At 52.6% G+C, this 22,647-nt stretch overlaps 1 protein-coding gene across 1 annotated transcript in view; it reads right to left on the bottom strand.

The window, feature by feature from the left end:
* The window catches only part of LOC140192449 (integrin alpha-X-like), a 77,449-nt gene that overhangs the window by 46,039 nt on the left and 8,763 nt on the right, over positions 1-22,647 (bottom strand). Inside the window, exons 6-12 of the mRNA XM_072250046.1 lie at positions 20,422-20,498; positions 19,220-19,340; positions 15,389-15,534; positions 14,574-14,714; positions 10,024-10,227; positions 9,479-9,609; positions 1,114-1,271 (exon numbers count right to left, since the gene is read on the bottom strand). Coding sequence (XP_072106147.1) covers positions 1,114-1,271; positions 9,479-9,609; positions 10,024-10,227; positions 14,574-14,714; positions 15,389-15,534; positions 19,220-19,340; positions 20,422-20,498 — 978 coding nt within the window. The remainder of the gene's footprint in view (positions 1-1,113; positions 1,272-9,478; positions 9,610-10,023; positions 10,228-14,573; positions 14,715-15,388; positions 15,535-19,219; positions 19,341-20,421; positions 20,499-22,647) is intronic.

Raw genomic sequence — 22,647 nt, 5'->3', positions numbered from 1 at the left:
GGGGGAAAGCTCCATTCAATGTAGGTTGGTACTTCCATTGTATCCTGGATAATGGACAACAGTCTGTGCAGCTTCAGAGCTGTGTGTGACATGGTTATAAGCAGCACTGGGGCCCCACAAGGGACTGTATTGGCTCCCTTCCCTTTTACCCTGTATAGTTTGGATTTTAGATACAACACTGAGTCATGTCATCTGCAGAAGTTCTCTGATGACTCAGCAATAGTTGGGTGTATAGAGGGAGGACGGGAGGATGAATACTGGGCCCTGGTGGAGGACTTTGTCAAATGGTGCAAGCTGAATCATCTGCAGCTCAACATCAGTAAGACAAAGGAGATGGTGATGGACTTGAGGAAGACTCAGCCGGCACTGCTCCCTGTTACCTCTGATGGTGAGGACGTGGATGAGTTGAGGACCTACAAGTACCTGGGGGTCCACCTGGATGACAGACTCTACTGGAGCACCAACACAGAGGCTGTGTACAAGAAGGGCCAGAGTCACCCTTACTTCCTGAGGAGACCGAGGTCCATTGGAGTATGCAGGCCTCTCCTTTACATGTTCTACCAGTCTGTTGTCACTGGTACAATCTTCTATGCGGTAGTGTGCTGGGGCAATGGCATCAACACGGGTGATGCCAACAGGCTCATTAAGCTGATTAAAGGCTGGCTCTGTTATAGGAGTCAAACTGGACACACTGGAGTCTGTGGCAGAACAAAGGACTCTACGGAAAATCCTGGCAATCTGGACAATATTTCTCACGCCACCTTGACTGAACAGAGGACCACTTTCAGTAATAGACTAAGACAACTGCACTGCTCCAAAGAGCGCTATGTGAGGTCATTCTCACCCTCGGTCATGAGGCTCTATAATGAGTCAACCGAGAGCTGGGGAAGTGATGACCCCCTCCAGTTAGACTTATTTTTTATTCTTTCTACTTCTCTTCTAATATTTATATCTATGCACTTGTAATGCTACTGTGACACTGTAAATTCCTTTGGGTTCAATAAAGTATCTATCTACTTCTTCCCCATCTGCAGTTTGGGAGCGTGACAGACATCCCCAGGTAGGGTTGATCCGTACACAGGTCGAGAGGCGCAGTTTGACCCCAGTACTCACCCACACTGCCATTGGTGACCCAGATCAGGTTGAAGCAGAGGCTGGTGTTAACCGATGTTCCTGAGCTGAGGTGGCGCATCGAGCAGGCGTAGAGCGAGGAGGGGATTCGCTGGGGGCTGAAAGTGAACCAGGCAACCACATCCAACACTGGGCGCGAACTGACAGGGGGCGGGGTGGGGGGGAGAGAGAGAGAGAGAGAGAGAGAGAGAGGACAGGGAGAGAGAGAGAGGGGACGGGGAGAGAGAGAGAGGGGACGGGAGAGAGGGAGGGAGAGAGGGGATGGGGGGAGAGAGGGAGGGAGGGAGGGGACAGGGGGGAGAGAGAGAGGGGATGGGGAGAGAGAGAGAGAGAGAGAGAGAGGGGATGGGGGAGAGAGAGAGAGGGGACGGGGAGAGAGAGAGGGGATGGGGGAGAGAGGGAGGGAGGGAATGGGGAGAGAGGGAGGGAGGAGATGGGGGAGGGAGAGAGAGAGAGAGGACAGGGAGAGAGAGAGAGAGGGGACGGGGAGAGAGAGAGGGGGGACAGGGGAGAGAGAGAGGGGGGACAGGGGAGAGAGGGAGGGAGGAGACGGAGAGGGAGCGAGGGGACAGGGGAGAGAGGGAGGGAGGGGACAGGGGAGAGAGGGAGGGAGGGTGGGAGAGAGGGAGGGAGGGAACAGGGGAGAGAGGGAGGGAGGGTGGGAGAGAGGGAGGGAGGGAGGGGACGGGGAGAGGAGGGAGGGGACGGGGAGAGAGGGAGGGGACGGGAGAGAGGGAGGGAGGGGATGGGAGAGAGAGAGAGAGAGGGGGGACGGGGAGAGAGGAAGGGAGAGGATGGGGAGAGAGGGAGGCAGGGTCGGGGAGAGAGGGAGGAAGGGGATGGGGGAGAGAGGGAGGGAGGGGATGGGGAGAGAGGGAGGGAGGGGATGGGGAGAGAGAGGAGCGGGGGGACGGGGAGAGGAAGGGGGGAGGGGGAGAGGGGGAGGGGATGGGGAGAGAGAGGGGGGACGGGGAGAGAGAGGGGGGGGACGGGGAGAGAGAGGGGGGGACAGGGAGAGGAGAGGATGGGGGAGAGGAGAGGAGAGGGAGGGGACAGGGAGAGAGGGAGGGAGGGGATGGGGAGGAGAGAGTGAGAGGGGATGGGGAGAGAGGGAGAGAGAGAGAGAGAGAGAGAGAGAGAGAGAGAGAGGACAGTGAGAGAGGGAGGGAGGGGACAGGAGAGAGGGAGGGAGGGAGAGAGAGGGGACGGGGAGAGAGGGAGGGGATGGGGAGAGAGGGAGGGAGGGGATGGGGAGAGAGAGAGAGAGAGAGAGGGGACGGGGAGAGAGGGAGGGAGGGGACGGGGAGAGAGGGAGGGAGGGGACAGGGAGAGAGAGGGAGGGAGGGGACGGGGAGAGAGGAAGGGAAGGGACGGGGAGAGAGGGAGGGAGGGGAGGGGGGAGAGAGGGAGGGGATGGGGAGAGAGGGAGAGAGAGAGAGAGAGGACGGTGAGAGAGGGAGGGAGGGAACGGGGAGAGAGGGGGGGGAGGGGATGGAGGGAGAGAGAGGGAGAGAGAGAGGGGGGTGGGGAGAGAGGGAAGGAGGGGATGGGGAGAGAGGGAGGGAAGGGATGGGGGAGAGAGGGAGAGAGAGAGAGAGAGAGGACGGTGAGAGAGGGAGGGAGGGGACGGGGAGAGAGGGGGGGAGGGGATGGAGGGAGAGAGAGAGAGAGGCAACGGAGGAGAGAGAGAGGGGGACACGGGAGGGAGGGGACGGGGAGAGAGGGAGGGAGGGAGGGGATGTGGGAGAGAGGGAGGGAGGGAGGGGACGGGGAGAGAGGGAGGGAGGGAGGGGATGGGGAGAGAGGGAGGGAGGGGATGGGGAGAGGGGGAGGGAGGGGACAGGGAGAGAGGGAGGGAGGGGACGGGGAGAGAGAGGGGGGGGACGGGGAGAGAGGGAGGGAGGGGACGGGGAGGGAGAGAGAGAGAGAGAGAGAGGGGGGACGGGGAGAGAGGGAGAGAGGGAGGGATGGAGGGGATGGGGGAGGAGAGAGAGAGGGGATGGGGGGAGAGAGAGAGGGAGGATGGGGAGAGAGGGAGGGGGAGAGAGGGAGGGGGAGAGAGGGAGAGAGGGAGAGAGGGGACGGGAGAGAGAGGGAGGGAGGGGATGGGAGAGAGAGGGAGGGAGGGGATGGGGAGAGAGGGAGGGAGGGGATGGGGAGGAGAGAGAGAGGGAGGGAGAGAGAGAGGGAGAGAGAGAGAGGGGGGACAGGGAGAGAGGGAGGGAGGGAGGGGACGGGGTGAGAGGGAGGGGGGACGGGGAGAGGGACGGAGGGGATGGGGGGAGAGAGGGAGGGAGGGGACGGGGAGAGAGGGAGGGGGGGACGGGGAGAGGGACGGAGGGGATGGGGGAGAGAGGGAGGGAGGGGACGGGGGAGAGAAGGAGGGAGAGGATGGGGAGAGAGGGAGGGAGGGGATGGAGCGAGAGAGGGAGGGAGGGGACGGGGAGAGAGGGAGGGAGGGGATGGGGAGAGAGAGAGAGGGGGGGATGGGGAGGGAGGGGACGGGGAGAGAGGGAGAAAGGATGCGGGAGAGAGAGAGAGGGAGAGGGGACAGGGAGAGAGGGAGGGAGGGGACAGGGAGAGAGGGAGGGAGGGGACGGGGAGAGGGATGGAGGGGATGGGGGAGAGAGAGAGAGGGGATGGGGAGAGAGGGAGGGGGGATGGGGGAGAGAGGGAGGGGGTTGGGGAGAGAGGGAGAGAGGGAGAGAGGGGACGGGAGAGAGAGGGAGGGCGGGAATGGGGGAGAGAGGGAGGGAAGGGATGGGGAGGAGAGAGAGAGGGAGGGAGGAGAGAGAGAGAGAGGGGGCGGACGGGGAGAGGGACAGAGGGGACGGGGGAGAGAGGGAGAGAGGGGATGGGAGAGAGAGGGAGGGAGGGGATGGGGAGAGAGAGGGAGGGAGGGGGTGGGGAGAGAGAGGGAGGGAGGGGATGGAGAGAGAGGGAGGGAGGGGATGGAGAGAGAGATAGAGGGAGAGGATGGGGAAAGAGGGAGGGAGGGGACGGAGGAGGGAGGGGGGCGGGGAGGAGGGGGATGGGATGGATGGAAGGAGTGGGGGAGTTGGAGAAGGTGGAGTAAGAGAGGAGATAAAGAAGGTGGATAAGTGGGGGGGGGGTGGTAACAGAAGGAGAAATCTGTCAATGAGCTGTCAGTAAAGCTCCTTTGAACATTGTGTGTGTCCAAAAAGGCATTTCACACGCTGGCCTTCATCAGTCAGGGCACTGAGTACAGGAGTTGGGAGTTTATGTTGCAGTTGTATGAGATGTAGGTGTGGCACACTTGGAGAACTATGTTCAGTTTTGATCGCCCTGCTACGGGAAGATGCTATTAAACTAGAACGATTGCAGAGGAGGTTTACAAGGGTGTTGCCTGGACTGGAGCGACTGAGTTATGAAGAGAGATTGGGACTTTATTTCTTGAAGCGTAGAAGACCGAGGGGTGACCTTATAGAGGTGTATAAAACCATGAAGGACAGAGATCGACAGAATGTGCACAGTCTTTTCCACGGGATTGAGAAATGAAGAAGCAGAAGGCACAAGTTTAAGGAGAGAACCTCTCCACTGTCTGTCCTGGAGGTCTGGTTCCCATCCCCCTAAACTAGAGTTGCAGGGGGATGGGAACCAGGGTGCCAGAATAGACGGTGGAGTGGTTGTGGAGACAGATGTTGTAAGCCTGCATCCAAGGTCAGGAGTCAGGTTGAGCCTGGTGGGACTAATGCTCTAAACTGCGTGTGTTTCAATGTAAGGAGTATTGTAGGAAAGGCAGATGAGCTCAGGGCATGGATCAGCACGTGGAATTAGGACATTGTAGCCATTAGTGAGACTTGGTTGCAAGAGGGACAAGACTGGCAGCTCAGTGTTCCAGGATTCCATTGTTTTAGACATGATAGAGCAGAAGGGATTGAAACAGCAGGGGTGGCATTGCTAGTAAGGGTAAATGTCACAGCAGTGCTCAGTCAGGACAGACTGGAGAACTCGTCTGGGGAGGCTTTATGTGTGGAACTGAGGAATAAGAAAGGTATGACCACGTTAATGGGGCTATATTATAGACCACTCAACAGGCTGCAGAATTTAGAGCAGCAAGTTTGAGATTGTAGAGTTTTACTAGAAACATAAGGTTGTGATGGTAGGTGATTTTAAACTTTCCACATATTGACAAGGACTCCCATACTGTAAAAGGGTTGGATGAGAAACAGTTTGTCAAATGTGTTCAGGAAAGTTTCCTTAATCAGTACATAGAAGTCCCAAGTAGAGAGAGCGCTATACTAGATCTCCTATTAGGCAATGAGACAGGCAGGTGACAGAAGTTTGTGCAGGGAAACACTTTGCATCCAGTGATTTTAATGCCATTAGCTTCAAGGTAATTATGGAAAAGGATAGGTCTGGTCCTCGGGTTGAGATACTAAATTGGAGAAAGGCCAATTTTGATGGTATCAGAAAGGATCTGACAAGTGTGGACTGGGACAGGCTGTTTTCTGGCAAAGGTGTATTTGGTAAGTAGGAGGCCTTCAGAAGGGAAATTTTGATAGTACAAAGCTTATATGTGCCTGTCAGAATAAAAGGTAAGGATAACAAGTGTAGGGAACCTTGGTTTTCAGAGATATCGAGGCCGCAGTCAGAAGGAGAAGGAGTTGCAGAGCAGGTATAGGCAGGCAGGAACGAATGAGCTACTTAAGGTGTACAAGAAATGCAAGAGAACACTCAAGAAGATCAGGTGGGCTTAAAGAAGACATGAACTTGCTCTAGTAGACAAGGTGAAGGAGAATTCTAAGGGCTTCTACAGATATATGTAAAGCAAAAGGATAGCAGTGGACAAAACTGGAAAATCTGGCATGGGAGGTTGGTCAAGAAGGTTCATTCACTTAGCGTTCAAGATGAGGTAGTAAATTGGATTAGACATTGGCTTTGTCTAGAAGCCAGAGACTGGAAGTAGATGGTTGCCTCTCTGACTGGAGGCCTGTGACCAGAGGAGTGTCGTAGGGATCGGTACTGGGTCTGTAGTTGTTTGTCATCTATATCAAAGATCTGGATGATAATGTGATTAACTGGATCAGCAAGCTTGCAGATAACACCAAGATTAGTGGTGTGGTGGACAGTGTGGAAGGTTATCAAAGCTTCCAGGGAGATCTGGTGAAATCGGCTGAAAAATGGCAGATCTAAAGTAAGGACATGTTCAGCACAGCTTTGTGGGTTGAAGGGCCTGTATTGTGCTGTAGGTTTCTACCTTTCTATGTTTTTATGAATTTAATGCAGACACGTGTAAGGTGTTGCACTGTGAGAGGACCAACAGGATGAGTCTAACATTCTTTTCAAATCTTTTTATTGTATATATATATATATATATATATATATATATATATATATATATATAGGAAAAATAACATGAGTACATCGAAGTAACAACACTTACAATGCCTCAAAAAAAACCACCATCTTAAAGATTGAAAACAAAATTTTGTGATAACAAAAAAAACCTACTAAGCAGAAAAGTGAGAAATAAAAAGAGAACCCATTAGATGTACAACCCCGGAGCCATGCGTCATACAAAAAGCTTCTAAAAATAAACATCAAACCGCCAGCAAGAAAAGAAAATATACTAAAAGAATTTACAATTAGATGGTGGAAAAACAATTAACTCAAATGATAATAACGAGCAAATGAGCCCCATCTTTTCTCAAAATCAAATAATGGTTCAAAGGTTCGACTTCTAATTTTCTCCAAACCAAGACATAGCATCAGTTGAGAGAACCATTGTGACAAAGTGGGAGCTGATGTATCCTTCCACTTCAACAAAATGGCCCTCCTAGCTATCAATGTAACAAATGCAATAGCATGTTGGTCAGACACAGAAATATCATGAATATTTTGAGGAACTATTCCAAAAAGCACAGTTAATTTATTAGGTTGTAAATTAATTTTAAGTGCTTTAGAAATTGTTGAGAAAACCAACTTCCAGAACTGTTCCAATATAGAACAAGACCAAAACATATGTGTCAGGGTAGCTATCTCAGTTTTACATCTATCACAATGACTATCAACATTAGGAAAGATTTTAGAAAGTCTCTCCTTTGTCAAATGATAACGATGTACAATTTTAAATTGAATCAATGAATGGCTAGCACAAATTGAAGAAGAGTTAACAACTTCAAAATCTGCATCCAATCCTCTGTCATAAAAGTCAAATTAAATTCCTTTTCCCAATCCTGTTTAATCTTAGACAAAGGATGGTTATCCCATTGTAATAATAAATTATAAATTCTTCCAATAGAACCCTTAATCAAAGGATTCATACTCATAATAGTATCTGACAGGTCAGCCTCCAATATGTAAGGAAAATTACTTAAATATTTTTGTAAAAAATGTCTAACTTGAAGGTATTGCAAAAAGTGTGAATATGAAAGAGAATATTTATCAGTTAATTGTTCAAAAGACATCAATCTATCTTCTTTAAATAAATCCAAAAAAGAATTAATACCTTTATTTTTCCAAAGTAGAAAAATTGGATCACTCAAAGAAGGCTTAAAAAAGTAATTTCGGTAAATTAAACTACAAAGTTTAAATTTTGTAAGATTAAAAGAATTGCGGAACTGGAGCCAAATTTGTAAAGAATACTTAATCACAGGATATAAGTTTAAAGGGTGAGTCTAACATGCTGAGCGGTAAGGCACTGAGGAGTGCAGTCGAACAGGGGGATCTGGGAATACAAGTCCATAATTCTTTGAAAGTGGCATTACAGGTACAGTAGATAGGGTCATAAAGAAAGCTTTTGGCTCATTGGCCTTCATAAATCGAAGTACTGAGTACTGGAGATGGGATGTTATATTGAAGCTGTATAAGATGTTGGTGAGGCCTCATTTGGAGTACTGTGTGCAGTTCTGGTCACCTCCCTACAGGAAAGATGCAAGTAAGATTAAAAGAGTGCAGAGAAAATTTACAAAGCTGTTGCCGGGGCTTGGGGCCCAAAGTTCTGGGGAAAGGTTGAGTAGGTTAGGACTCTGGAGCATAGAAGATTGAGGGGAGATTTGACAGAGGTATACAAAATTATGAGGGTGTAAATAGGGTAAATGCAAGTACTTTTTCTACTAATGTTGGGTGAAACAAAGATCTAGAGGTCATGGGTTAAGGGAGAGAGATAAAAAATATTAAGGGGAACACGAGGGAAACTTTTTCACTCGGAGGGTGGAGAGAGTGCGTGTGGAAGAAAAATAGTAAGACATTGCGACAAACGTTAAGGGGTTAATGACCTTCTTCTAGTATGTGAATTCAAAGTCTGTAATCACTTGTCTGCAACTAATGTACACCGTGTGACTGAAATGTGCTTTGTAAACGGGATGGGAAAATAACTGTCTGTGCTTCCTTGTTCTAAGAATCATCACATGTCTGCACTTGGGAAAGCCTGATATACTGCCCTGAAAATTAACACTTAAGAAAATGCTAACGAGTTGTAGTTGAAGTTCCCTTTTTCAAATTTAAGTGCTTCTTGTCACGAATGCCTGGGGTATAAACGAGAGTGTAATCCATTGTTGAGCAGAGTCTCAGAACTCCGCTTTAGGAGCCTGGGCTCTCCGTGATATCATGCATCAATAAAGATTTTCTGAAGTAACTTCCCTCTGGTTCGAGTACTCTTTTCCATGACAGTGTGGAACAAGCTGCCAGTGCGAGTGCTGGATGCGGGTTCAATTTTAACATTTAAAAGTAATTTGGATAGGTACATGGATGGGAGGGGTATGGAGATCTCTGGTCCAGGTGCAGGTCAACGGGACTATGCAGATTAATGGTTTGGCACAGACTAGATGGACTGAAGGGCCTTTTTCTGTCCTGAAGTATTCCATGAGTCATGAGATGGGAGAGACTTGAGAGGAACCTGAGGGGCAAGTTGTCCACTGAGAGGGTGCTCTGTATATGGAACCAGCTGCCAGAGGAAATGGTTGAGGCAGGGCCATTAACGTTTTAAAGAACACTTGGACAGGTACATGGATAGGAAAGGTTTAGACAGGAATATAGGCCAAACGCAGGAATCTCAGTCAGCACAAACCAAATGAGCTGAAAGGCCTGTTTCTTTGCTGTGTGACTCTAGATGTGGTGTGTTCCTGGGAATTACAGTGAACCATTTGGGAATAACAGTGAACCGTCTGGGAATTACAGTGAGCTGTTTGGAAATTACAGTGAGCTGTTTGGGAATTACAGTGAACTGTTTGGGAATTACAGTGAATTGTTTGGGAATTACAGTGAGCTGTTTGGGAATTACAGCGAATTGTTTGGGAATAACAGAGAGCTACTTGGGAATTACAGTGAATTGTTTGGGAATTACAGTGAGCTGTTTGGGAACGTAATGGAGTGAGACACCTACCGGAATACAGCAATGGCTCCCTCACTCCCAACGACGAGATCTGTCAGGCCATCGCCAGTGACATCCATGCGTCCAGTGATTGACCTTCCAAAGTATTTCAGTGCTGGAGAGACCCTCGATCCTAACAACCTCTGCCAGAGAGACAGGAAGAATCAGTCATTACAAACTCCCTCCCTGTTCTCATCACCATCTCCCCAGCTTACGTTCCTCCACATCTCCGTGACCCACTCCCCTCTCCATGGTCCCTTTTCTCCCCTTCAGCTCTCCCCATCTCCATCACACTCTCCCTTCCCTTTGCCCCTCCCCGTCTCCATGAAATGCCCCATCTCCTATGCTCCTCCTTCCTCTCTCACCCAACCACTCTCCCCTACACTCCTCCCCATCTCAGTCACTCCCTCCATCCTTGTGCACTTCCCCATCACTCTCACCCGCTCCCACCCTTACTGCACTCCGTCTCCATCACCCCCTCCTTCTGCCACACCCCATTTCACCCCATACACTCCCCACCCATTCCCCATGTCCCCATCCCTGTGAACCCCTCCCACCTGGCTGTACTCTGATCGGATTCCGGATTTCATTCCCTGGAAGATGTAGACACAACCTCCCATGTCATCTTCCAGGGGGGCCCCCACCGCCAGATCAGACAATCCATCTCCATTCAGGTCTTGCAGGGGGGCAAGAGCTGAGCCGAACCTGCCCAGGCTCCCGCCCCTTCCTCCCCAAAGGCTGGAGGAGCAGGAGAAGTTTCCCTGAGTGGGTGGGAGAGACAAAATTCATTGGCAGTGAATAGACAGAGGTCAGATCCCATTGGGAGTCTAGATGGGAGGATTGAATGGGCAGGGCTGGGTTGTATTTGGAGAATGGATGGTGGGATTGAGTAGACAGGGGTCAGATCCCATTGGGAGTCTAGACAGGAGAATTGAATGGGCAGAGGTGGGTTCCATTGGGAGTGTGGGCGGTGGGTTTGAATGTGGGATCCCATTGGGAGTGTGGACAGTGGGAATGAATAAGCAAGGTCAGATCCAGTTGAGAGTGTGCATGGTGGGAGTGAATGAGAAAGGATGGGGTCTCACCAGAAGTTCGGATGGTGGGATTGAATAGGAAGGGGTGGGTTCCCATTGGGAGTGAAGGGGAAGAAGTGGGGTCCCATAGGGGCAGTGAATCGTGGTATTGAATGGAAAGAGGTGAGTTCCATTGAGAGTGTGGAGGGAGGGAGTGAATAGGGAGGGATGGGGTCCCACTGAGAGCATGGACGGTGGGGTGAATGGGTAGGGGTGGGGTCACATTGGGAGTGTGGACAGTGGAGTGAACAGGAAGGGGTTGATCCCATTGGGAGTGTGGACAATGGGAGTTAATGGGAAGGGATGGGGTCTGATTGTAAGTGTGGATGGTGGGAGCGAATGTGTAGGGATGGGATCCCGTTGGGAGTGTGGACAGTGGGGTGAATGGGTAAGGATGGGGTCCCATTGGGAGTGTGAACAGTGGGGTGAATGTGTAAGGATGGGGTCCCATGGGGAGTGTGGACGGTCGGGTGAATGGGTAAGGATGGGGTCCCATTGGGAGTGTGGACGGTGGGGTGAATGGGTAGGGATGGAGTCCCATTGGGAGTGTGGACGCTGGGGTGAATGGGTAAGGATGGGGTCCCATTGGGAGTGTGGACGGTGGGGTGAATGGGTAAGGATGGGGTCCCATTGGGAGTGTGGACAGTGGGGTGAATGGGTAGGGATGGGGTCCCATTGGGAGTGTGGACTGTGGGGTGAATGGGTGGGGATGGGGTTCCATTGGGAGTGTGGACAGTGAGGTGAATGGGTAAGGATGGGGTCCCATTGGGAGTGTGGACAGTGGGGTGAATGGGTAAGGATGGGGTCCCATTGGGAGTGTGGACAGTGGGGTGAATGGGTAAGGATGGGGTCCCATGGGGAGTGTGGACGGTCGGGTGAATGGGTAAGGATGGGGTCCCATTGGGAGTGTGGACAGTGGGGTGAATGGGTAGGGATGGAGTCCCATTGGGAGTGTGGACGCTGGGGTGAATGGGTAAGGATGGGGTCCCATTGGGAGTGTGGACGGTGGGGTGAATGGGTAAGGATGGGGTCCCATTGGGAGTGTGGACAGTGGGGTGAATGGGTAGGGATGGGGTCCCATTGGGAGTGTGGACTGTGGGGTGAATGGGTGGGGATGGGGTTCCATTGGGAGTGTGGACAGTGGGGTGAATGGGTAAGGATGGGGTCCCATTGGGAGTGTGGACGGTGGGGTGAATGGGTAAGGATAGGATCCTATTGGGAGTGTGGACGGTGGGGTGAATGGGTAAGGATGGGGTCCCATTGGGAGTGTGGACGGTGGGGTGAATGGGTAAGGATGGGATCCTATTGGGAGTGTGGATGGTGGGGTGAATGGGTAAGGATGGGGTCCCATTGGGAGTGTGGATGGTGGGGTGAATGGGTAAGGATGGGGTCCCATTGGGAGTGTGGACGGTGGGGTGAATGGGTAAGGATGGGGTCCCATTGGGAGTGTGGACGGTGGGGTGAATGGGTAAGGATGGGGTCCCATTGGGAGTGTGGACAGTGGGGTGAATGGGTAGGGATGGGGTCCCATTGGGAGTGTGGACTGTGGGGTGAATGGGTGGGGATGGGGTTCCATTGGGAGTGTGGACAGTGGGGTGAATGTGTAAGGATGGGATCCCATGGGGAGTGTGGACGGTGGGGTGAATGGGTAAGGATAGGATCCTATTGGGAGTGTGGACGGTGGGGTGAATGGGTAAGGATGGGGTCCCATTGGGAGTGTGGACGGTGGGGTGAATGGGTAAGGATGGGATCCTATTGGGAGTGTGGATGGTGGGGTGAATGGGTAAGGATGGGGTCCCATTGGGAGTGTGGATGGTGGGGTGAATGGGTAAGGATGGGGTCCCATTGGGAGTGTGGACGGTGGGGTGAATGGGTAGGGATGGGGTCCCATTGGGAGTGTGGACGGTGGGGTGAATGGGTAAGGATGGGGTCCCATGGGGAGTGTGGACGGTCGGGTGAATGGGTAAGGATGGGGTCCCATGGGGAGTGTGGACGGTGGGGTGAATGGGTAGGGATGGTGTCCCATTGGGAGTGTGGACGGTGGGGTGAATGAGTAAGGATGGGGTTCCATTGGGAGTGTGGACTGTGGGGTGAATGGGTAGGGATGGGGTCCCATTGGGAGTGTGGACAGTGGGGTGAATGAGTAAGGATGGGGTCCCATTGGGAGTGTGGACGATGGGGTGAATGGGTAAGGATGGAGTCCCATGGGGAGTGTGGACAGTGGGGTGAATGTGTAGGGATGGGGTCCCATGGGGAGTGTGGACGGTCGGGTGAATGGGTAAGGATGGGGTCCCATGGGGAGTGTGGACGGTGGGGTGAATGGGTAGGGATGGTGTCCCATTGGGAGTGTGGACGGTGGGGTGAATGGGTAAGGATGGGGTCCCATTGGGAGTGTGGACTGTGGGGTGAATGGGTAGGGATGGGGTCCCATTGGGAGTGTGGACAGTGGGGTGAATGGGTAAGGATGGGGTCCCATTGGGAGTGTGGACGGTGGGGTGAATGTGTAAGGATGGGGTCCCATGGGGAGTGTGGACGGTGGGGTGAATGGGTAAGGATGGGGTCCCATGGGGAGTGTGGACGGTGGGGTGAATGGGTAAGGATGGGGTCCCATGGGGAGTGTGGACGGTGGGGTGAATGGGTAGGGATGGTGTCCCATTGGGAGTGTGGACGGTGGGGTGAATGGGTAGGGATGGGGTCCCATTGGGAGTGTGGACAGTGGGGTGAATGGGTAAGGATGGGGTCCCATTGGGAGTGTGGACGGTGGGGTGAATGGGTAAGGATGGGGTCCCATTGGGAGTGTGGACGGTGGGGTGAATGGGTAGGGATGGGGTCCCATTGGGAGTGTGGACAGTGGGGTGAATGGGTAAGGATGGGGTCCCATTGGGAGTGTGGACAGTGGGGTGAATGGGTAAGGATAGGATCCTATTGGGAGTGTGGATAGTGGGGTGAATGGGTAAGGATAGGATCCTATTGGGAGTGTGGATAGTGGGGTGAATGGGTAAGGATGGGGTCCCATTGGGAGTGTGGACGGTGGGGTGAATGGGTAGGGATGGGGTCCCATTGGGAGTGTGGACAGTGGGGTGAATGGGTAAGGATGGGGTCCCATTGGGAGTGTGGACAGTGGGGTGAATGGGTAAGGATAGGATCCTATTGGGAGTGTGGATAGTGGGGTGAATGGGTAAGGATGGGTTCCCATTGGGAGTGTGGATGGTGGGGTGAATGGGTAGGGATGGGGTCCCATTGGGAGTGTGGACGGTGGGGTGAATGGGTAAGGATGGGGTCCCATTGGGAGTGTGGACGGTGGGGTGAATGGGTAAGGATAGGATCCTATTGGGAGTGTGGATAGTGGGGTGAATGGGTAAGGATGGGTTCCCATTGGGAGTGTGGACGGTGGGGTGAATGGGTAGGGATGGGGTCCCATTGGGAGTGTGGACGGTGGGGTGAATGGGTAAGGATGGGGTCCCATTGGGAGTGTGGACAGTGGGGTAAATGGGTAAGGATGGAGTCCCATTGGGAGTGTGGACGGTGGGGTGAATGGGTAAGGACGGGGTCCCATTGGGAGTGTGGACAGTGGGGTGAATGGGTAAGGATGGGGTCCCATGGGGAGTGTGGACGGTGGGGTGAATGGGTAAGGATGGGGTCCCATTGGGAGTGTGGACAGTGGGGTGAATGGGTAAGGACGGGGTCCCATTGGGAGTGTGGACAGTGGGGTGAATGGGTAAGGATGGGGTTCCATTGGGAGTGTGGACGGTGGGGTGAATGGGTAGGGATGGGGTCCCATTGGGAGTGTGGACAGTGGGGTGAATGGGTAAGGATGGGGTCCCATTTGGAGTGTGGACAGTGGGGTGAATGGGTAAGGATGGGATCCCGTTGGGAGTGTGGACGGGGGGGCTGAATGGGTAGGGATGGGGTTCCATGGGGAGTGGGGATGGTGAAGTGAATGGGTAGGGGTTGACACCATTGGGAGTGTGGACGGTGGAGCGAATAGGTAGAGGTGGGGTCCCAATGGGGTACAGGTGGTGGTAGTTCTGTACCTCTGGGGACATAGAACAGACTTCAACCTTGCCACCCCGATCTCTTTCATGGAACATCGGGACACCAATGAGCAGAAGGTCACTCTCTCCATTTCCCTCGAGATCCATAACACACAACTCTGCCCCGAAGTACGATCCAATCTGCAAAGCATCAGTTGCAAGGTGAACTGGGACAGTAATTGGGAGCTCCATGAAGTCCCCAACCTGCCAGCTCTCTGGCTCTGAAGAACACAGGTCACTACATGCTCCCACACCACTTCCCCACCACGGCATCACCCCTTCCAGCATCAGATCAACAGGAAAACATAACACCACCACCCCACCCCTTTATCACAGTCGGGTCTTCCCCATGCAGCAGTGCCACGGGAGCCCTGACACCAAGGGAGGAATGAGACTGGAGATCAGTGATGGCAAGGGAAATAGAGGTGTAGCACACTCCGCACTCTTCTGGAGGGCAACTAGGGGTGGGCAATGACTGCTGGTAAAGACCCTCGCCTTTGAGGGGCAAATGATAATGGGTGATAAATGATGATCATGTTCTGCCTTCAATGTGGGGTGAGTACAGATGGGTGAAAAATGCTGGTAACATCTCTGTTTCCTCAAGGGTCAATGAGGGATGAATGATAAAAGCTGGCAAGTTCCCCATTTTCTCCAGAGGGATGGCGATAAAGGCTGGCAAATTCACACTTTACTTGAAGGGTAATTACGGATGGTAGATAAATGCAGCAAAGTTACCCACCTCTTGAAAGGGCAATAACACATGGCAATAATCGGTCCCACCACATTTCCCATGGAGCAGCTTTCCTCCTTCCTACCTGTTCCCCCGGGATGCGCTGGTTGACTTGCCACAGAGCAGAGGATTCCTTCCGGAAAATCACCACCTCGCCTCTGTGTCGATGTCTCGGAGCGCCTGCGATGTAAAATGTCTTTGCAGCACGAGTGGCGAGTTCTACAGAGTAACCTGGAAAATCAACGTGGTGTGTGAGTGACGGGATGGTGTGGGGGGAGATTCACTCTGTGTCTGACCCCGGGAGTGTGTGATGGGACGGTGTGGGGGGAGATTCACTCTGTGTCTGACCCCGGGAGTGTGTGATGGGACGGTGTGGAGGGAGATTCACTCTGTGTCTGACCCCGGGAGTGTGTGATGGGACGGTGTGGGGGGAGATTCACTCCGTGTCTGACCCCGGGAGTGTGTGATGGGACGGTGTGGAGGGAGATTCACTCTGTGTCTGACCCCGGGAGTGTGTGATGGGACGGTGTGGAGGGAGATTCACTCCGTGTCTGACCCCAGGAGTGTGTGATGGGACGGTGTGGAGGGAGATTCACTCTGTGTCTGATCTCAGGAGTGTGTGATAGGATGGTGTGGAGGGAGATTCACTCTCTGTCTGACCCCAGGAGTGTGTGATGCCTCATTGTTGACTCTCTAGTGTTCTCCCGACACAGAAACCAGATGTAAAGCCTACATCCCACCAGAGAAGTCGGGAGCAGAAATCCCGTTGTCTCTTCCTCTGGGTGACCCAGAACACTCGGAACAAATCTTGGTATTGGCTGGGATGCATTTCCTGCAGGAAATTCGCCACATATCTACCATCCGTGATGACTGAGAGTTTGTTAAACCTGCAGAGGGAATCCCTGCTGCCATTCATATTTCGACTAGCTATGGTGAGCTTCATTTCGGAAGTACGCTGGGCCTCTGCACAGAACCCTTCCTGGTGAGGGCACAGCTGCCCTCAACCCTACGTCTCCAAAATGAGCAAGAATACTCTTCGCCCTCTGGGCTCAAGTGGCACCAACACCACCTGGTGGCCCACTGTCCCCTGAAGGAACAAGACTGCTCCCCACCCTGTTGTCTCTCATCAGGTTATCAAAGGATTTAAGCTGTTGCCTATCATTCCCAGACACGGTATTCCTCTTCCCCTTCTGTTTGAGGATGACATGCAAAGACTTCACCACTCTCGGTATGCTGGACCAGAGCAGGGGGGTTAGTTTCAGCCGATGCTTTGCACCATCTGTGGTGAGAATAAATCTCTGAATGGGTGAGGTTGTCCATTGTCTCTCTATCCTCCTCCACACACCCTTACTATTCATAGAGCACCCATCTTCCTCCCCATTACTAGAAAATGGGAGCACTTCTAACCTACACGGCACAGTGCGTACTTCACTCACGCCTGCTGACTCCTCCTTTGCCTCAACCCTCACAAAGGAGCCAGGCCTCCACAAGGGTCTTCCATTTCTGCTGGTCTTTCGCTCTGCTGCTCGCCGTTACCCAGTTCATGCCTACTTCTTTCAGTTCTGCTTCCACAGATCTTCACCATGGCATCTTGGGCCTGCTCCTACTTTGCCCAAGGTGGACCCCAACAATTTTGGTTCTAGGGGTGCACCGCGAGCTGGATCCTGAGAGTGAGAAAGGCTGGCCACTGTTTCGCTATTATCCAGCGCACTCGCATCTGGGGAGGCACTAACTAATAAGTCCTGGCTGGAGGGCTCCAGGTCTAGCTCAGTTGTCACACCACTTTCAACAACACCATCCTGCACAAACACTCCACCACAGGGCTCGAGATAATACCTGGGGATTTAGGTTTAGGACTGACCTCCAACTGGATTCTCAATGCCCATCCGGTGACTCCCCCACTTCTAAACTCTCTACTCTCTTGGGATAAGAGTTCCCTTTCCTCTTCAGGCCAAAGGAGCACACAGGTGAAGGAATCACCAGTACAGCAGCACTCTCTGCCTCCATCACCTTGTGCACTGTGCACGTCCCTGAGCCTCTTGATGAAATTCAGGACAAGCAGGACACTGAATGCTCTGCGTCCTCAGGAGCCTTCTCCCTAGGGTGAACACCTAGCGCCAGAAAGAGATTATGCCGTGGAGGGGGTGGCACTTGAATTTTTGCCTAACGGTGGTGATCTCAGATCTTACGATGCAAGCGGGCAAGATGGGAAGGAGGACCGCGTTGGGGATGAAGAGCTTGAGTTGTGTGGGGGCGCTGGATATTACCTACTGTAGTAAAGTCTCCTCTGCTGAGAATCCAATGCATCAACTTATCGGTCCTCATGTACAACACAACCTTTCTGTACTCTTCAGACAACCTCGTTGGGAATGAAAGGCTTGAATGCCCGATGATGATTCGTTGCATTGGAGCTGTCACCAGCTCCATCTGTAAAAAGATATCTTTAACTGTGATCCCCGACTGAGAGCCCAGTGCATCAACTCATCAGTCCCCAGATGATTCAGGAACACTGCCATCCTGAACTCTTTCTCAGACGCCAAAATACCACCTTCTCCAACCAAGTCCTCCATGTACTGTTCCAAAGTTATTCCAGGGTGTAAAATACATAACACAGCACGTTCATCCTCCACTAACCCATACAGGGCATTGTCTTTGCATAACTGCCCGGAGCTCTGTGACTCCCAGGAGACCAGTCCAACATGTTGGCACTATTACCATCCGAAATGAGAAATAGAGGCAGCGGAGTCCACTGATAAAGTCTTGGAGTGAGCAGAGTTCCTGGATGGAAAAGTCTGGAATTTCCCACAGTTCGCCCGCTCCTGTGGCATCAGCAAATCCCATCAGTCCAGCGCCCCAGCGTTCTGGGTCCTGAGAAGCTGGAATACGTTAAAGTTTCAGATTCCCCTTAAACAGCTGGAATGGAGAGGAACCTTCTGTTGCTAGGGCAGTAGGAAGATGCCCAACACTCAGCAGTACCTTTTTGGGCATGGCGTCAGAAATTCCAACACTAGCAAAGGTTCTGTCAGTCCCGAAGAACTCCCAGGCCATGAAAGATTGCAACGTCTAAGAGGCTCTGGCACCCACGCTGAACGATAAGCACAACAGCTCAGGGGATAGTGATGCTGCCCCAATGTTAGTGGGGGAACAACTGTGTTTCTCTTCCTGCTGTCAAAGCGAAGCGGTTTCCTAGTGAGTTACCAGCGGCTGCAGCGAGAAGCTACACCGTTAGCAGACACCAACAAATGCAGTCCACATTGGCAGAGAGCTCCAAAAGGAACCTCCAGACTGAAACAGCCACCAAATCAGATATCCAAGAGACCTTCTGCACCTCCTCCAAAGTAGCTTATGGATTTTATGCAGCAGTTTTTCCTCGATTTCCCAGCACAGTCAGAACAGCTCCACACTGGGTCTGACCCTGGGAGTGTGTGATGGTATGGTGCAGAGGGAGATTCACCCTGTGTCTGATTCTGGAAGTGTGATGAGACGGTGTGGAGGGAGATTCACCCTGTGTCTGACCCCGGGAGTGTGTGATGGGACAGTGTGGAGGGAGATTCACCCTGTGTCTGACCCCGGGAGTGTGTGATGGGACGGTGTGGAGGGAGATTCACTCTGTGTCTGACCCTGGGAGTGTGTGATGGTATGGTGCAGAGGGAGATTCACCCTGTGTCTGATTCTGGAAGTGTGATGGGATGGTATGGAGGGAGATTCACTCTGTATCTGACCCCAGCAGTGTGTGATGTGACAGTGTGGAGGGAGATTCACTCTGTATCTGACCCTGGGAGTGTGTGATGGTATGGTGCAGAGGGAGATTCACTCTGTGTCTGATTCTGGGAGTGTGTGATGTGACAGTGTGGAGGGAAATTCACCCTATGTCTGACCCTTGGTGTCTGTGACAGAGACGTGCAGAGGGACTCACCTAAGTAACTATTCTGGAAGTCAGCGCTGGATATGTTCAGGAAAGTCTCTTTCTCTCCATTATAGAGTAGTATACCTCCACTCCATCCATACGAACCCACACTTCCCAACACAGCGCCATCCTGCAAAACAATCATGGGCGATTCCTGTATTAACAATCCCCTGGACCCCTCCCAGAGCACCGTACACAGTTCCCGTCTTGGTATCCCCCCTAGGTCAGACCCACACCAGGATCACCGTGCACAATTCCCATCTCCATATCCCCCAGATCAGACCCACTCCAGGAGCACCGTGTATCATTCTTGTCTCGTTATGTCCCTGGGTCAGATCTACTCTGGGAGCAACGTGCACAGTTCGCATTTCCGTACCCCCTGGGTCAGACCCACACCAGGAGCACTGTGCACAGTTCCCATCTCCATATCACCCTGGGTCAGACACACACTGGGAGCACTGTGCACAGTTCCCATCTCCATATCACCCTGGGTCAGAGCCACACCAGGAGCACTGTGCACAGTTCCCATCTCCATATCACCCTGGGTCAGACACACACCGGGAGCACTGTGCACAGTTCCCATCTCCATATCCCCCTGGGTCAGACACACACTGGGAGCACTGTGCACAGTTCCCATCTCCATATCACCCTGGGTCAGACACACACTGGGAGCACTGTGCACAGTTCCCATCTCCATATCCCCCGGGTCAGACACACACCGGGAGCACTGTGCACAGTTCCCATCTCCATATCCCCCTGGGTCAGACACACACTGGGAGCACTGTGCACAGTTCCCATCTCCATATCACCCTGGGTCAGACACACACTGGGAGCACTGTGTACAGTTCCCATCTCCATATCACCCTGGGTCAGACACACACTGGGAGCACTGTGCACAGTTCCCATCTCCATATCCCCCTGGGTCAGACACACACTGGGAGCACTGTGCACAGTTCCCATCTCCATATCACCCTGGGTCAGACACACACTGGGAGCACTGTGTACAGTTCCCATCTCCATATCACCCTGGGTCAGACACACACTGGGAGCACTGTGCACAGTTCCCATCTCCATATCACCCTGGGTCAGACACACACTGGGAGCACTGTGTACAGTTCCCATCTCCATATCACCCTGGGTCAGACCCACACCAGGAGCAATGCGCAGAGTTCATGTCTCCATGTCCCCTTTGGCCAGAGCCACTGACTCACTGAGGGAAGTAGGCAGCTGAGTCCCTCCTGACTCAATTCCATTTGGAAAGATGATGCATTCGCTGTTCCTTTGGTTCCTGTTGGACAGATGGGCGAGAGGGTGGCAGAGAGAGGGTCAGGGGAGAGGGATAGGAGAAGAGAAGAAAAGGTTGAGGGAGGAAGAGAGAGGTGGAGAGAGAGGTATGTGAGAGGAGGGGCAGAAGTGGGGCAAAGCAGCAGAAAGAGTTGGGAGGAGAAAGGGGGCGAGAGTGGGGGGAAGGGGGAGGGGGGAGAGAGGTGGGGGGAGAGAGGGGGGAGAGGCAGAGAGGGGAGAGAGGTGAGGGGGGGAGGGGGGGAGAGAGGGGGGAGAGAGAGGGGGGAGAGAGAGGGGAGGGAGAGAGGGGGAGGGGGGGGGAGGGGGGAGAGAGAGGGGGGAGAGAGGGGGGGGAGAGAGAGGGGGAGAGAGAGGGGGAAGAAAGAGGGGGAAGAGAGGGGGGTGGAGAGAGAGAGGGGGAAGAGAGAGAGTGGGAAGAGAGGGTGTAAATTTGCTTCACATTGTACCGGATTTGAAATCATGCTCCCACCTTCCCTACTCCTTCCATCCATCGCCCACCATAACATCCCTCCTCCTTCGCGACCATTTGAGTGTCTATCCTCCTCTCTCCCTCTCCTACAACCCATCTCTTACCACCTTCCTTGCACAATCCCTCCACTGCCTCCCTTCTTTGCACTTTTCCCCCTTCACCCTCCCTCTCTTCCTCATGAATGCAATGAGGGATGAGCTCAACGCCCTTTACACTTGCTTTGAAAGAGAGAATAACACTACATCTATGCAAATGCTTGGAGCATCAAGTGACTCAGAGGCCGACATCAGAACATCTTCCAAGAGGCTGAAGTGACAGGCCCTGATGGTCTACCTGGTGGGGTTTTGATAACCAACTGGTAAAAGTGTTCAGGGACACCTCCCTCTCTCACTGTTGCTTCACAGGTTCTCATCTACTACAAAAGAGCAACAATCATACTGGTGCCCAAGAACAGCAGGGTGATCTGCCTGAATGTTTATGTCTAGTGGCACTCAGCTCCATAGTGATGAAGTGCTTTGAGAGGTTGGTCATGGCTACAATCATCTCCTGCCCAAGCAGGGTCCTGGATCTGTCGCAATTTGCCTATCACCACAACAGGTCCACATTGGATGCAATCTCTCGGGGCCTCCAGCCTGCCTTGGACCACCTGGACAATAGCAATACCTACATTTGGCTGCTGTTTCCTGATCCCAGCTCAGCTTTCAACACAATCACACCCTCAACAAGCTTCAAAACCCAGACCTCAGCACCTTCCTCTACAACAGAATTCTTGACTTCCTCACCGGGAGACCACAGTCTGTGGGGATCAGAAATAACATCTTCTCGCTAACAATTAGTACTGGTGCACCTCAAGATGCATGCTTAGCCCACTGTTGTACTCTCTCTACACCAATGACTGTGTGGCTAGGCACAGCTCAAACAGCATCTATAAATTTGCCAATGACACAACTATGGTTGTCAGAATTTCTGCTGGTGACGAGGAGGCGTACAGGAGTGAGACAGATCAGCTGGTTAAGTGGTGTCACAGCTACAAACTTGCACTCCACGTCATTTAGACCAGGGAACTAAGAGGAGCTTTGATCAGCAACCAATCCGGACAGCCAAATTTTTGAGAGGAGAGAATTTCACTCGGGTCCACAGTCCGAGCAGAAAAGCCAGCAGCGGGTTGCTACAGGGAAAAGGAGCTTTGACCAGCGACCAGTCAGCGTTTGGGATTGATTAGCAAGAGCGTATTAAAGGAAGGCTGGGCCAAGGACAGCAGCCATCGTTGCAGTGGCTGTCACCTCAGCGGGCTCCTGAATTCATCCAGTTCCAGCTCCAGCTCCTTAACGCGACTTGTTAGCAGCTGCAGCTGGATGCACTTCTCGCAGTTGTAGTCGTCAGGAACGCCGGAGGTCTCCTTGCCTCCCCACATCCTGCAAGAGGAGCATTCCACTATCCACGTTAAGGAGTTGGAGCTGGAAATGGATGAACTCCAGATCATTTGGGAGCAAGTATTTATTTTTTATATATATATTTCTTATTGTAATTTAGTTTTTATTATTACCGTATTGCAATGTACTGCTGCTGCAAAATAACAAGTTTCATGACACGTGCCAATGATATTGAATCTGATTCAGACTCCCATCACACCCTCTCTCCCTCAGCCTCCTCCCTCTCTCAC

This window comes from Mobula birostris, unplaced genomic scaffold (assembly GCF_030028105.1).
Source record: "Mobula birostris isolate sMobBir1 unplaced genomic scaffold, sMobBir1.hap1 scaffold_1362, whole genome shotgun sequence".
Taxonomy (NCBI): Eukaryota; Metazoa; Chordata; class Chondrichthyes; order Myliobatiformes; family Myliobatidae; genus Mobula; species Mobula birostris.
This window is presented reverse-complemented; position numbering and strand designations above follow the sequence as displayed.